At 55.3% G+C, this 14441-nt stretch overlaps 2 protein-coding genes across 6 annotated transcripts in view; one reads left to right on the top strand and one right to left on the bottom strand.

Annotated features, from left to right (window-relative positions):
• Positions 1–5685, top strand: part of RABEP2 (rabaptin, RAB GTPase binding effector protein 2) — a 22076-nt gene extending 16391 nt beyond the window's left edge. For 2 of the 3 annotated variants that reach the window (XM_025369477.1, XM_025369475.1), the window contains 6 exons: positions 1117–1272; positions 3813–3990; positions 4154–4165; positions 4273–4328; positions 4595–4708; positions 5062–5685. In XM_025369477.1, the coding sequence (XP_025225262.1) occupies positions 1117–1272; positions 3813–3990; positions 4154–4165; positions 4273–4328; positions 4595–4708; positions 5062–5163 (618 nt within the window). In that variant the 3' untranslated portion in view covers positions 5164–5685. The remainder of the gene's footprint in view (positions 1–1116; positions 1273–3812; positions 3991–4153; positions 4166–4272; positions 4329–4594; positions 4709–5061) is intronic. The other variant, XM_025369476.1, reaches the window with a different exon arrangement.
• Positions 5597–14441, bottom strand: part of ATP2A1 (ATPase sarcoplasmic/endoplasmic reticulum Ca2+ transporting 1) — a 28551-nt gene continuing 19706 nt past the window's right edge. For 2 of the 3 annotated variants that reach the window (XM_025369473.1, XM_025369474.1), the window contains 11 exons: positions 12883–13008; positions 12556–12774; positions 9813–10148; positions 8013–8233; positions 7710–7912; positions 7431–7516; positions 7185–7318; positions 6949–7066; positions 6661–6778; positions 6362–6405; positions 5597–5926 (listed from right to left, as the gene is read on the bottom strand). In XM_025369473.1, coding sequence (XP_025225258.1) covers positions 6401–6405; positions 6661–6778; positions 6949–7066; positions 7185–7318; positions 7431–7516; positions 7710–7912; positions 8013–8233; positions 9813–10148; positions 12556–12774; positions 12883–13008 — 1566 coding nt within the window. In that variant the 3' untranslated portion in view covers positions 5597–5926; positions 6362–6400. The remainder of the gene's footprint in view (positions 5927–6361; positions 6406–6660; positions 6779–6948; positions 7067–7184; positions 7319–7430; positions 7517–7709; positions 7913–8012; positions 8234–9812; positions 10149–12555; positions 12775–12882; positions 13009–14441) is intronic. The other variant, XM_025369471.1, reaches the window with a different exon arrangement.

The raw sequence follows: 14441 nt of genomic DNA, 5'->3' as shown, positions 1-14441 counted from the left end.
CCCCCCCCCCGGGGGGGAAAAGGGGGACCCCCTTCTCAAAAAAAAAAAAAAAAAAAAAAAGAACACAGGTTCACTGCTGCCAGATTTTCTGATTTTTCAAGAGAAACCAAAAATATGAATATTTGTGTATTGTCTGCTATTTTTTTTTAAGAGATGGTGTGTTGTTGCTCAGCACCCAGGCTTGAGTGCAGTGGTGCAATCATAGCTCACTGAAGCCTCAACTTGCTGGGCTCAACCAATCCTGCAGCCTCAGTCTCCTGAACAGCTGGGACTACAGGCTTACACCACCATGCCCAGCTAATTTATAAATTTTTTTGTAGAGTTGGGGTCTCACTATGTTGCCCAGGCTGGTCTCAAACTCCTGGCCTCAAGTGACCCTCCCACCTTGACCTCCCCCGTAGCCAGGATTATAGGTGTGTAGCACCACACCTGGCTTGTCTCTCAATTTTTAGAGTTGGCAACTACTTTAGGGTTTAAAAAATATATATGGGCCAGACACAGTGGCTCACACCTGTAACCCCAGCACTTTGGGAGGCCGAGGCAGGTGGATCATCTGAGGTCAAGAGTTTGAGACCAGCCTGACCAACATGGTGAAACCCTGTCTTGACTAAAAGTACAAATATTAGCCAGGCATGATGGTGGGCGCCTGTAATTCCAGCTACTTGGGAGGCTGAGGCAGGAGAATCGCTTGAACCTGGGAGGCGGAGGTTGCAGTGAGCTGAGATCACGCCATTGCACTCCAGCCTGGGTGACAGAGGGAGACTCTGTCTCAAAAAAACATATGTTTTTTAAATTTAAATTTATATATATTTAAATAAATGTGTGTATATATATGTGTGTGTGTGTATGTGTGTGTGTGTGTGTGTGTGTGTGTGTGTGTATGGACCAAATAAAATACCCAGCTTGGGCCCTGGCAGCAGCCTGTAACCTGCGTGTTAGCAGGGACGGGGTGTCTAAAGAGCTTGGTAGCAAAAAGTGATCCTTCCTTGCTCAGGAGCAGAGGGGGCGTGGGCTCTCTTGCTGTCAGCCTGGGAGGAGGGTTCAAGGAGGTTTGGCCTCCTAGGGCCTGGAGACGCCTGTCCTCTTCATTACCTTGTACTAACTGTCCATCCACAGGCGGAGCTGGTCACCACCCACAAGTGCCTGCACCACGAGGTAAAGCGGTTGAATGAGGAAAACCAAGGGCTCCGGGCCGAGCAGCTGCCATCCTCAGCCCCCCAGGGCCTGCAGCAGGAGCAGGGCGAGGAGGAATCACTGCCCAGCTCTGTGCCAGTAAGCCGAGTGTGGGCACTGAGAGCCTGGAGCCACCGTGAGGGCCCCTCCTCCCCAGGCAGAGCAGAGCATTGGTCGGGACCAGCCAGGGTGCTGTATATTTGCTTGGCCAACTCATTTGCCTTCTCTAAGGCTCAGTTTCCTCATCTGAGAAATGGAACCATACACCCTTTCCAGCACTGGCATCAAAAGAAAATGAGTTAACGGAATGCTTGGCAGGAAGGAAGCACTCATTTGGTTGGTTTGCTATTTTTAAGTGACACGTGAGCCACAAGATTGAATTCATCATAATCTTTGGTTCATAGCAAGCTGCCATCATGGATCTATGCCTGGCCTTTGTCAACTTAATTTCTTTATAATATGGCTTATTAGCCAGTCATGATGGCTCACACTTGTAATCCTAGCACTTTGGGAGGCTGAGGCGGGCGAATCACTTGAGGTCAGGAATTTGAGACCAGCCTGGCCAACATGGTGAAACCCCATCTCTACTAAAAATACAAAAAAAATTAGTCGGAGCTGGGTGCGGTGGCTCACGCCTGTAATCCCAGCACTTTGGGAGGCCAAGGTGGGTGGATCACCTGAGGTCAGGAGTTAGAGACCAGCCTGCCCAACATGTTGAAACCCCATCTCTACTAAAAATACAAAAATTAGCCTGGTGTGGTGGCGGGCACCTGTAATCCCAGCTACTCAGGAGGCTGGGGCTAGAGAATCGATTGAACCCAGAAGGCGGAGGTTGTGGTGAGCTGAGATTGCGCCATTGCACTCCAGCCTGGGCGATAAAAGCGAAACTCTGTCTTAAAAAAAAAAAAAAAAATTAGTTGGGCGTGGTGGCTCATGCCCATAATCCCAGCTACTCGGGAGGCTAAGGCAGAAGAATCACTTGAACCTGGGAGGTGGAAGTTGCAGTGAGCCAAGATCACACCACTGCACTCCAGCCTGGGCGACAGAGCAAGGCTCCATCTCAAAATAATAATATGGCTTATTAATAAATTGATTAGAAATAGACAGATCACCTGGTGGCTGGGTACAGTGGCTCACACCTATGATCGCAGCAGTTTGGGAGGCTGAGGCAGGAGGATCATTTGAGCCCAGGAGTTCAAGACCAACCTGGGCAACAAAGCAAGATCCTGTCTCTATAAAAAACTAAAATAAAAATACTAGCTGGGCTTGGTGGCTTGTGCCCATAGTCCCAGCTACTTAGGAGCCTGAGACAGGAGGATCACTCGAGCCCAGGAGTTCAAGATCAGCCTGGGCAACATAGTTGAGACCCTGTCTCTACAAAAAATACAAAAATTAGCCGGGTGTGGTGGCCTCCACCTGTAGTCCCAGCAACTCAAGTGTCTGAGGCGGAACGCTTGAGCCTAGGAGGTTGAGGCTACAGTGAGCTGTGATCGTGTCACTGCACTCCAGCCTGAGCCACAGAGTGAGACCCTGTCTCAAAAAAAAAAGCAAAAGACAAAAAACAATAAAAAAGATCCCTGAGGTGCCCTCCCCACCCTGAGATCCGTCCGCTTCCGGGCACCTCCTCCCCATTCCTTGACTCTGCTTTGCCCTCGCGGTCTTCTTTGGTGTTTTCATTACAGTACAGTGTGGTGCTTAACTTTCATTGTTCTTGAGTTTTACGAAAGGGTTTATTTTATTTTATTTTTAGAGACAGAGTCTCGCTCTGTTGCCCAGGCTGGAGTCTAGTGGCGCCAGCTCGACTCACTGTAACCTCCACCTCCTTGATTCAAGCGATTCTCCTGCCTCAGCCTCCTGAGTAGCTGGGATTACAGGCGCAGGCCACCAGCTGGCTTTTTTGTTGTTGTTGTTGTTTGTTTCTGTTTTTGTTTCTGTTTGAGATGGAGTCTTGTTCTGTCGCCCAGGCTGGAGTGCAGTGGCACGATCTGAACTCACTGCAGCCTCCGCCTCCTGGGTTCAAGTGATTCTTCTGCCTCAGCCTCCCGAGTAGCTGGGACTACAGGCGCACACCACCACGCCCGGCTATTTTCTGTATTTTTAGTAGAAATAGAGTTTCACCATATTGGCCAGGCTGGTCTCAAACTCCTGACCTTGTGATCCGCCGGCCTTGGCTTCCCAAAGTGCTGGGATTACAGGCGTGAGCCACCGCGCCCGGCCTAATTTTTGTATTTTTAGTAGAGACGGGATTTCATCTTATTGCTTAGGCTGGTCTCGAACTCCTGACCTCACGTAATCCGCCCACCTCGGCCTCCCAAAGTAGTGAGATTACAGGTGTGAGCCCTCGCACCCTGCAGGGGGCTCTTGCTATAGGTAATCTGCTGAACTTTCTGGTTGGGACTCTTCCTGAGCGCCCTCCATGGTGTGGGGCGTGACCGTATGTCCTGAGCTTCCTCCGCTGGACCGGAGCGCGTCTATCCGCCACCCAAACGATGGGCATTTTGGGCTCTTCCCTGCTTTAGCCATTTGCTTCCATCCTTCCTTCCTTCCTCGTTCCTCCCCACAATCCCCGTCTGGCTGGTGGCCCCTGCCCTGCTGCCCTCCTGCCCCGGCCCAGCAGGTGACTCCTCCGTCCCTTCCAGGAGCTGCAGCAGCTGCTGCGCCGCACGCGGCAGGAGGCGAGGGCCCGGCTGCAGGCCCAGGAACACGGGGCAGAGCGCCTGCGGATCGAGATTGTGACGCTGCGGGAGGCTCTGGAGGAGGAGACGGCAGCCAGGGCCAGCCTGGAGGGGCAGCTGAGGGTGCAGCGGGAGGACACAGGTGAGGGGAGGGGCACGAGCCCCCAACCCCGGGCCCAGGGCCCCTGTCGGCCCTGCAAGGAGCCACCGGGACTCCTTGGCAGCAGCGGGGAGGGGAGAGAGGCGGTGGGGGAGAGGCGGTGGTGCACCGCTGGCCTTGACCTCTCTCTCTTTCCTTCCCACAGAGGTGCTGGAGGGTGAGTGTCTGCTGGAGGTGATCTTGGGGATCGCCCACGCTGGCTGGGCTAGGTGGGGAAAGGGAGAAGGCGTGGCCCTGACGTCTCGCCCTGCCCTGACTTCTCAGCCTCCCTGTGCAGCCTGAGGACGGAGATGGAGCGGGTGCAGCAGGAAGAGAGCAAGGTGAGGGGAAGGGCAGGGGGACTGGGAGGAGAGGGACCCTCCCCTGACCCTCCCCTGCCCCTCCCGCCCTCTGTGTCTCCCTCAGGCCAGGTGGGAGGAAGCCCTGGGGCAACGGCTGGGCTTGGCCAAGCCAGACAGAGGAGGTTGGAGTCAGGGGCGGTGTAGAAGGGGCTACTGTGTTGGGAACTCCCGTGCTGGGGCCCCACACCCTCCCATCTGGCCCAGGCTGAGCCAGGCCGAGCTCAGTGTGGTGTCTGTCCCCGCAGGCCCAGCTCCCAGACCTCTCAGAACAGAGGGCCAAGGTGCTGCGGCTGCAGGCAGAGCTGGAGACCAGTGAGCAGGTGCAGAGGGACTTCGTGCGACTGTCCCAGGCCCTCCAGGTACGGCCTGTCCCAGCCCTGCCGGACTGGCTGGCTCCACTCCGGGTGACCTCTCCTGGGTCTTGCAAGGACAGTCCCCTGGTTAGGGGAGTCCTTTCTTCCTCCTGGGGCTGGCATGGTCCTGTCCTGAGCTATTGCTCAAAAAACCCTGAAACTCTCGTGTGCACCTTGGTCAGTCACCTGAAGCCCTCAGTACAGGGCATGGTGGACGCTCAGGGCATTTGTGGCCTCAGCCCCACAGAGGTGGCCACTGGGTCCACTGGTCGCAGGCCCTGCCCTTGGGGGCTAGCAGGTGGGGTAGAGGCTGCATTTCCCCACCGAGTGCCCTCTGCTCCCCTCGTCTGACCGCGCAGGTGCGCCTGGAGCGGATCCGCCAGGCAGAGACCCTGGAGCAGGTGCGCAGCATCATGGATGAGGCGCCACTCACGGACATCAGGGACATCAAGGACACCTGAGGGGGTCAGGGTGTCCCCACCCCCGCCCTGGGAAAGACGCCTTTCCCCACTCCAGAACCGTGAGGCCTGGCTCTGGGGTCTTCGGTGGCTTCTCCACCGTCCCCGAGCCTGGGGTTGAGGGGACTGATGGGGCCACCTCTGCCCTACCCTCCAGCGCCTCCTCCCAGGGTGGCTGGGCCTCCTGCTCTCAGGGATTACACCTGGGTGAGGGGCCCAAGCCCCTCCTGGAACCAAAGGTGCAGGCTCAGGCCTGCGACTTTCTGGCTGCTGTGCTGCCTCCTGGGCTCCAGCCCTCCCCTGCCCCCAGCCCGTCCCCTGCCCAGGGCACAGCCGAGCCATGGGGGCTGGGAGTCCCTATCAGAGGCAGTGAGGTGGGCCCTGGCCCTGGGACAGGCAGCTGCCTTCTGGTCTGCATGACACTAAGACGCTTGTCCACAGCGGCGACCCATGCCTCCAAGCGCGCACAGAAGCAAGGCCAGACTTTTCTGTCATTTATTTTCAATAAATAAGCAGCTCAGCGCAGTCGGTCGCCTTGTCCCTGCAAGCCCCTCAGGGTTGGGAAAGGGGATTTACAAGGTTGAAAGGGAGGTGGGTGGCCGAGGGGGAAGGAAAGGGAAGGGGTCATGTTTATAAACAGACACATGACAGGGGTGTGGGGGACAGGACGGGGGTCTGTGCCACAGCTGTGCCTGAAGATGCGTCACTATCAGGGTGGGGAGGACAGGGCAAAAGGATGTTCACTTCCTTCTTTCATCTTCTGGATCTGGAAGGGGAAAGAGAAGAGATGAGGCAGGCGGCGGGAGGGCAGCGAGGTCCCTCCCAGGTGCATCTCCCAGGCACATACTTACCTGGAGGCTCAGAAGCTTACCACCCCGCCAGTTCCTCCTCTACTCACCTGCGTCCCCAGACACCCCGCCCCCCACTGCAGCCCCACAGCAGAGACAGCCCAGCACACAGCCAGCGCAACGCAGCGCAGCAGACGGGTCCGGAGGCTGGCACTGCCCAGGGCCTGGGAGCCGAACTGACGCCCAGTGGGAGGCCAGGAGCCCACCCCGACTGGAAGCGCGGCAGCAGCAGCGGCAATGGCTCCAGGTGGAGCTGCGAGCGCAAGTGACCTTGGATGCGATGCGCAAGGGGCTGAGGGGGCGCGGGTGGCAGGGGCACAGCAGCTGGGGTGAGGGCAAGAAGGGGGTGATACCTGTGACACGGGCTCAAAGAGATGGAGGAGGGGGAACAGTTATCCTATGGCCAGAGAGGACAAGAGGCACCGTTATCAAGGCGGGGAGGCAGTGTGGGGGCTGTGGGGGCTGAGGAGGCAGTGGGGCTGCCCTGGAGACATGGCCCCTGCAGGCGCAGGGGGAACGGGCGGACACGGGTCCTGCCAGGGCTGAGGAACTTACCACCTGCAAAGTAGGGGGCAGGGCGGGGCAGGGGCAGCATCAGAGAGAAGGGGCTGTGGTGGAGCCAGGGCTTGGGGACAGAGAGGGCACTCCTTACCCTCTAGGTAGTTCCGAGCAATGAACTTGAGGATTTCGTCGAGCCCAATGACCGGCAGTGAGATCTTGAGGACCATGAGCCAGTGCGCGAGGTCCAGGGCCTGGAGCTTGAAGATCATCTGGGGCAGGGGACAGGCGCCCTCTCAAGAGCGGGTGGGGAGAGAGCCAGAGACCCGCACTGCCCAGCCCACTCCCACCAGCCTCCCACATTGGCACCCCTGGTGGGAGTGGCCATGCCGTGGGCTCCCCAGCGCTGGGGGGGGGTGGCCCTGGGCGGAAGAAACCTCACCGGCAGGGGGTCAATGTAGAGGATGAGGAAGTGCAGGGACATGGAGAGGCAGATGGAGCCTAGCAGCCAGATGTTCACCCAGGGTGGCATCCGCAGCAGGGACTGGTTCTCGGACAGGCTGCAGAGAGAAAGGGGAGGGAGAAGGCGCAGTGAGGAGGGAGGAGGCAGGTGGCACAGTGGAGGACATGGGCAGTGGCCTCAGGGGAGGGTGGCGGGCATAGCGGGGGAGGGCCCACCTGTTGAGTGCGTTGCACATCTCAATGGTCACCAGCACGGACAGGGCCATGGTCATGGGCTCGGAGGCCTCAAAGACCTCACAGTCTACGCCCTCGAAGTGGGCATTGTCCTCGGTGCACTGCATGAAGTGAGTCTGCAAGGAAGGTATGGGAGACCGAGGTCCAGGGCCACCTCCATGCCACCCTCCTGGTCCCCTCCTGCATCCCCGCACCCTCCTGGTCCCCTCCTCTGTGGCCTCCCCCTACCAGCTGGCTGTAGTTGACATGAGGCCCGTCCTCAGCGTACATGAACCACCAGGCAGCCGCTCCCACGGTGGCTGCACCCACATAGCCTGTGGTGGAGAGAGGGGAGTTGGGGGTTAGAGCTGGGGAGATGGGAGGCATCGAGGGTTGAGGGCCTCAAGTGGCCATGGACAGGCTGGCCAAGGAAGAAGACCCTCTCAGCACCTGCGTGGGGAAGCTGGTGTCCCAGAGAAGGGGTTAGTCCCAAGGGGTGGGGAGGATCAAGGAACCCCTCCAGCTCACCCCCGATTGCCATGTAGCGGAAGAAGAGCCAGCCACTGATGAGAGGCTCCTTGGGGCTCCGGGGGGGGCGGTCCATGATGTCCAGGTCTGGTGGGTTGAAGCCCAGGGCTGTGGCTGGGAGCCCGTCAGTCACCAAGTTCACCCACAGCAGCTGCACCGGGATCAGGGCCTCGGGCAGCCCCAGGGCAGCAGTCAGGAAGATGCTGTGGGAAGGAGGTGGTCACATCTCTGTCCTGCCTCCCAGACTTGCAGCCACCCCACCCTGACCCCGGCTTCCTCCTGGATGCCCACCCAGCTGCTCACCAGACCACCTCGCCCACGTTGGAGGAAATGAGGTAGCGGATGAACTGCTTCATGTTGTTATAGATGGCGCGGCCCTCCTCCACAGCAGCTACGATGGTGGAGAAGTTGTCGTCGGCCAGCACCATCTCAGAGGCAGTCTTGGCCACAGCGGTGCCAGATCCCATGGCAATGCCAATCTCGGCCTTCTTCAGGGCAGGGGCGTCATTGACGCCATCACCTGTCTGAGGGAGGAGGAGGAGGTGGGCTTAGGGCACCTTCCCACATCCCTCCTTTTTAAAAAAGTTTTTATTTTAGGGATGAGGTCTCACTGTGTTGCCCAGGCTGGTCTCGAACTCCTGGGTTCAAGCAGTCTTCCTGCCTCAACCTCCCAAAGTATTGGGATTATAGGCATGAGCCACCACACCTGGCCAAAAGCTCAGTTTAGAACAAAAATTGGCATACTTTTTTTTTTTTTCTTGAGACTGAGTCTCACTCTGTCGCCCAGGCTGGAATGGAGTGGCACAATCTCGGCTCACTGCAAACTACGCCTCCCAGGTTCAAGCAGTTCTCTTGTCTCAGCCTCCCGAGTAACTGGACTACAGACATGTGCTACCATGCACGGCCAATTTTTGTATTTTTTGGTAGAGATGGGGTCTTGCCATGTTGGGCCAGGCTGGTCTCAAACTCCTGACCTCAGGTGATCTGCCTGCCTCAGCCTCCTTAAGTTCTGGGATTACAGGCGTAAGCCGCTGTGCCTGGCTTTTTTTTTTTTTTTTTTTTTTGAGACGGAGTCTTGCTCTGATGTCTAGGCTGGAGTGCAGTGGCGCAATCTTGGCTCACTGCAAGCTCCGCCTCCTGGGTTCATGCCATTCTCCTGCCTCAGCCTGCCCAATAGCTGGGACTCCAGGCGCCCGCCACCACGCCTGGCTAATTTTTTGTATTTTTAGTAGAGACAGGGTTTCACCGTGTTAGCCAGGATGGTCTCGATCTCCTGATCTCATGATCCACCTGCCTCGGTCTCCCAAAGTGCTGGGATTACAGGTGTGAGCCACTGCACCCGGCCTTCATTTTTTTTTTTTTTTTTTTTTGAGAGAGGGTCTCACTCTGCTGCCTAGGATGAAGTTCAGTAGTGCAGTCATAGCTCACTGCACCCTCAAACTACAGTGCTCAAGTGATCCTCCACCTCAGGCTCCCAAGTAGCTAGGACCACAAACATGTGCCACTGTGAGGCTAAATTTATTATTATTTTTTTTTTTTTTGAGACAGAGTCTTGCTCTGTCGCCCAGGCTGGAGTGCAGTGGCGCAATCTCGGCTCACTGCAAGCTCCGCCTCCCGGGTTCACGCCATTCTCCTGCCTCAGCCTCCTGAGTAGCTGGGACTACAGGCGCCCGCCACCGCGCCCGGCTAATTTCTTTTGTATTTTTAGTAGAAACGGGGTTTCACCGTGGTCTCGATCTCCTGACCTTGTGATCCGCCCGCCTCGGCCTCCCAAAGTGCTGGGATTACAGGCGTGAGCCACCGCGCCCGGCCCGAGGCTAAATTTATTTTTAAAAATTTGTTTTAGTAGAGATGAGGGCTTGCTATGTTGCCCAGGCTGGTCTCGAACTCCTGACCTCAAGTGATCTGCCCACCTCAGCCTCCCAAAGTGCTAGGATTACAGGCCCAGCCCACATATCCTCCTTTAGACTCTTCCTTCAGGATCTGAATCCCCACCCTTCTTGCATCTTACCAGGGCCCTCCTGCCCTGGGCCCCATTCTCCCCAGCACAGTCATCTGGTCATCTCCATGAACACTAAGGCCCAGCCGCCTGGGGCCTCTCACCATGGCTGTGATCTCATCGAAGGACTGCAGGTACTCCACAATCTTGGACTTGTGCGAGGGCTCCACGCGGGCGAAGCAGCAGGCACGTCGGCAGGCTTCCCGCTGTTCAGGCAGAGGCAGGTCATCGAACTCTCGGCCCGTGTAGGCACGATCGGCCACCTCCTCGTTCTCCCCAAAGATGCCAATTCGCCGGCAGATGGCAATGGCTGTGCCCTTGTTGTCCCCAGTGATCATGATCACCCGGATCCCAGCGTCACGGCACAGCTGGATGGAGCCCATGACCTCCTTGCGTGGAGGGTCCAGCATGCCCACCACACCCACGAATGTCAGGTCCGTCTGGGGAGATACAGCAGAGAGCCACCAGTCAGATGGGGATCTGGAAAACTCCCCTAGAGGAAGCTGGTAGGGGGTGGGGATGGGGTGAAAGGTCAGGAAGTGGTGGTGGGGGGCGGGAAGACTGAACCCTAGACTTGCAGCCTCAGGGCCTGGTGTCAGACCTCAGTGGGGCCTTGGAAGCTCAGAGGCAGGAAATGTCTCATTCATCTAAGCACCTGCAGGTGCTGATGGTGCCAGGCCCATCATGGGTCCAGATCATACCTTTTTTTTTTTTTTTTTTAAGAGACAGGGTATTGCTCTGTCTCAGACTGGAGTGCAGTGGTGCAACAGAGTGATCATAGCTCACCGCAGCCTCAATCTACTGGGCTCAAGCGATCCTCCTACCTCACCCTCCCAAGTAGCTGGAACTACAGGCATGCACCACCGTGTCCAGCTAATTTTTTTTTTTAGTAGAGAAAGGATCTTGCTATGTTGCCCAGGCTGGTCTCAAACTCCTGGGCGCAATACATCCTCTGGCCCCAGCCTCCCAGTGTACTGGGATTACAGGCATAAGCTACCATGCCCAGCCCAAATTGTGTCTCTTTCCTTTTTTTCTTTTTTGGTTTTTGAGATGGACTCTTGTTCTGTCACCCAGGCTGGAGTGCAATGGCAATGGCATGATCTCAGCTCACTGCAACCTCTGCCTCCCGAGTTCAAGCGATTCTCTGCCTCAGCCTCCTGAGTAGCTGGGATTACAAGTGCGCACCACCATGCCTGGCTAATTTTTTTATTTTATAGTAGAGACCTGGTTTTACCATGTTGGCCAGGTTGGTCTCAAACTCCTGACCTCAAGTGATCTGCTGGCCTTGGCCTCCCAAAGTGCTGGCATTATAGGTGTGAGCCCTGATACGTGGCCCCTAAATTGTGTCTTTTTTTTTCAGGATGGAGTCTCGCTCTGTTGCCCAGGCTGGAGTGCAGTGGTGTGATCTCTGCACACTGCAACCTCTGCCTCCTGGGTTCAAGCGATTCTCCTGCCTCAGCCTCTGGAGTAGCGGGGATTACAGGTGCCCACCACCACGCCTGGCTAATTTTTGTATTTTTAGTAGAGACGGAGTTTCACCATATTGGCCAGGCTGGTCTCAAACTCCTGACCTTTTGATCTGCCTGTCTTGGCCTCCCAAAATGCTGGGATTACAGACGTGAGCCACCACACCCAGCCAAAATGTGTCTTTCATAGAAAGAATGTGAACTGGAAGTGAAGTACTACTTTCTGCTTTTGGCAGTGTCACTCTGTGACCCACAAATCCGGCCGGGCGCGGTGGCTCACGCCTGTAATTCCAGCACTTTGGGAGGCCGAGGCGGGCGGATCACAAGGTCAGGAGATCGAGACCACGGTGAAACCCTGTCTCTACTAAAAATACAAAAAATTAGCCGGGCGCGGTGGCGGGCGCCTGTAGTCCCAACTACTCAGGAGGCTGAGGCAGGAGAATGGCGTGAACCCGGGAGGCCGAGCTTGCAGTGAGCCGAGATCGCGCCACTGCACTCCAGCCTGGGTGACAAAGCGAGACTCTGTCTCAAAAAAAAAAAAAAAAGAAATCCCCTGTATAAAATGAAAGGAGGGACTGGTGCTGTTCTGGGTGCTGGTCCAGTACAAGTAAGGAGTCTTTGCCAGAACACAGATCAATTGCCTCAAGACAGTCTCGCTACAGAAAACACAACAGCTGAACCCCCTATGTGCTCAGTGGCATTGGCTCAAGTTCTGGTTCCAGTGGCTCACCTTGTCACCGCCGAGCACAGATCACAATTAGAGTAACACTGGGCTAGACGATTCCCAAGGTTCATTCGTTCATTCTTTCTTTTTGTGTGTGTGTGTGTGTTTTTGTATTTTGTTTTTAGAGACAGGGCCTTGTTTGTCATGCAGGCTGGAGTGCAGTGGTGTAATCATGGCTCACTGCAGCCTCCAACTCCTGGGCTCAAGTGATCCTCCCACCTCAGGCTCCCCAGTAGCTGGGACTACAGGTGTGTGTCACCATGTCCAGTTCATCTCTTTTCTTTTAACATTTTAAAAAATGTATTTTACTTTTTACTCAGACCCCCATGAATTTAACCAGCTAATTTTAAAAAAAATTGTTTTTTTTATAGAGATGGAGTCTCACTTCATTGCCCAGGCTGGTCTTGAACTCCTAGGCTCAAGTGTCGTTCCCACCTCAGCTTCCCAAAGTGCTGAGATTATAGGCGTGAGCCATTGCACCTGGGCCTTCCAAGGTTCTTTGAAACTCTAGTGTCCTGTGATTCCATGGCCTGTACTAAGGAGCCATCGACTTGACTGACAAGGTAGGAAATAATCCGGGTGGTGGAGCTGTGAGTGGACGGCTGGGACCCGGCCCTTTACCAGCTTCATGAGAGTGGGAGGCTCCCAGCTGCTTACCTCATATTCTAAGAACCTGGCAGAGTCATCCAGGATCATTTCCTCTCGCTTCGGGGGGGTGTCCCTTGTGGCCAGGGCCAAGCAGCGCAGGGTGTCCCGGCCAGTGCCCCACTCCTTGATCACTGCCATGATCTTCTCCTTCACTGGCCCCGTCAGTGGCACCCGAGTGGTGCCAACTCGCACATAGTTACAGCGGTCGATGACGCCCTCGGGGGCACCCTAGGAGACCAGAACAGCATTCAGAGACCACCACTTTCCTTCCAGGGCACAGTGACAGGGGCCAGGAGTAGGAAGAAGAGGGGGCTGAGGCGCATTCTAATTTCTGACCTTGACAAACATCTTGTTGCCCACAGCAGCCCGGGAAGATTTGGCTGGGGAGCAATAGACAGACATGGACTTCCTGTCTCGGGAGAACTCCAGGGTGAATTCCTTCTTCATTAGCTGGCGGATCACCTAGAGAGGAGACAGGGAGGGGAGACCAGGTCTCTTAAAAATGGTCAAAAAGAATCTGGAGGTCAGAGCAGACCCCAAGCTAAGGCTGAGACGAATGCTAAGTCTGGTCCCTACAGCACAAAAGGAGAAAATCCCAAGGCTAGTGTTGCCATGGTGCTTCAGGGTCCCAGGTTAAAGCACAGGAGAAACAGGATGGCCTATTGTGGCACTGTCCCATAGAACTTTCATTATCGGCCAGGCGCGGTAGCTCATGCCTGTAATCCCAGCACTTTGGGAGGCTGAGGTGGGTGAATCATTTGAGGTCAGGAGTTCGAGACCAGCCTGGCCAACATGGTGAAACCCCGTCTCTACTAAAAATACAAAAATTAGCCGGGCACAGGTTTCAGTAAGCCAAGGTCGCGCCATTGCACTCCAGCCTGTGTGACAAAGCAAGACTCCGTCTCAAATAAAAGAAAAAAAACTTTCATTGTTTGTTTATTTTTATTTACTTATTTTTTCCTTAGAGACAGGGTCTTGCGCTGTCTCCCAGGCTGAAGTACAGTGACGTGATCATGGCCCACTGCAGCCTTGGCTCTGGCAATCCTCCTGCCTCAGCCTCCCAACCAGCTGAGTAGCTGGGACCACAGGTGTATGCCACCACTCCAGGCTAATTTTAAAAAAGTGTTTTAAAGATAGAGTCTCCCTATGTTGTCCAGCCTGGTTTCACTCCTGGCCTCAAGCAATCCTCTTGCCTTGGCCTCCCAAAGCATTGGGATTACAGGCATGAACCACCACACCTGGCCCTATAACTTTCAGTAATGATAGAAATGTTCTGTGATCTGCACTGTACAATTGGTACAACTGAGCAATTGCTGTGGAGCATTGGAGGCGCTCTGTATATTATTTAATTTGAATTAATTTTTATTTATTTATATTGAGATGGAGTCTTGCTCTGTTGCTCAGGCTGGAGTGCAGTGGCGCAATCCTGCCTTAGCCCCCTGAGTAGCTGGGATTTTAGGCACACGCCACCACGTCCAGCTAATTTTTGTATTTTTTAGTAGTAGACCAACCTGACCAACATGGAGAACCCCCGTCTCTACTAAAAATACAAAATTAGCTGGGCGTGGTGGCACATGCCTGTAATCACAGCTACTCGGGAGGCTGAGGCAGGAGAATCACTTGAACCTGGGAGGTGGAGGTTTCGGTGAGCAGAGATCACACCATTGCACTCCAGCCTGGGCAACAACAGCGAAACTCTGTCTCAAAAAAAAAAAAAAAAAAAAAAAAAAAAAAAATGAAGGCCGGGTGCAGTGGCTCACGCCTGTAATTCCAGCACTTTGGGAGGCTGAGGCAGGAGGATCACGAGGTCAAGAGTTCGAGACCAGCCTGACCAACATGGTGAAACCCCATCTCTATTAAAAATACAAAAACTAATTGGGTGTGGTGGTGCATGC

Source organism: Theropithecus gelada, chromosome 20 (assembly GCF_003255815.1).
Source record: "Theropithecus gelada isolate Dixy chromosome 20, Tgel_1.0, whole genome shotgun sequence".
Classification (NCBI taxonomy): Eukaryota; Metazoa; Chordata; class Mammalia; order Primates; family Cercopithecidae; genus Theropithecus; species Theropithecus gelada.
This window is presented reverse-complemented; position numbering and strand designations above follow the sequence as displayed.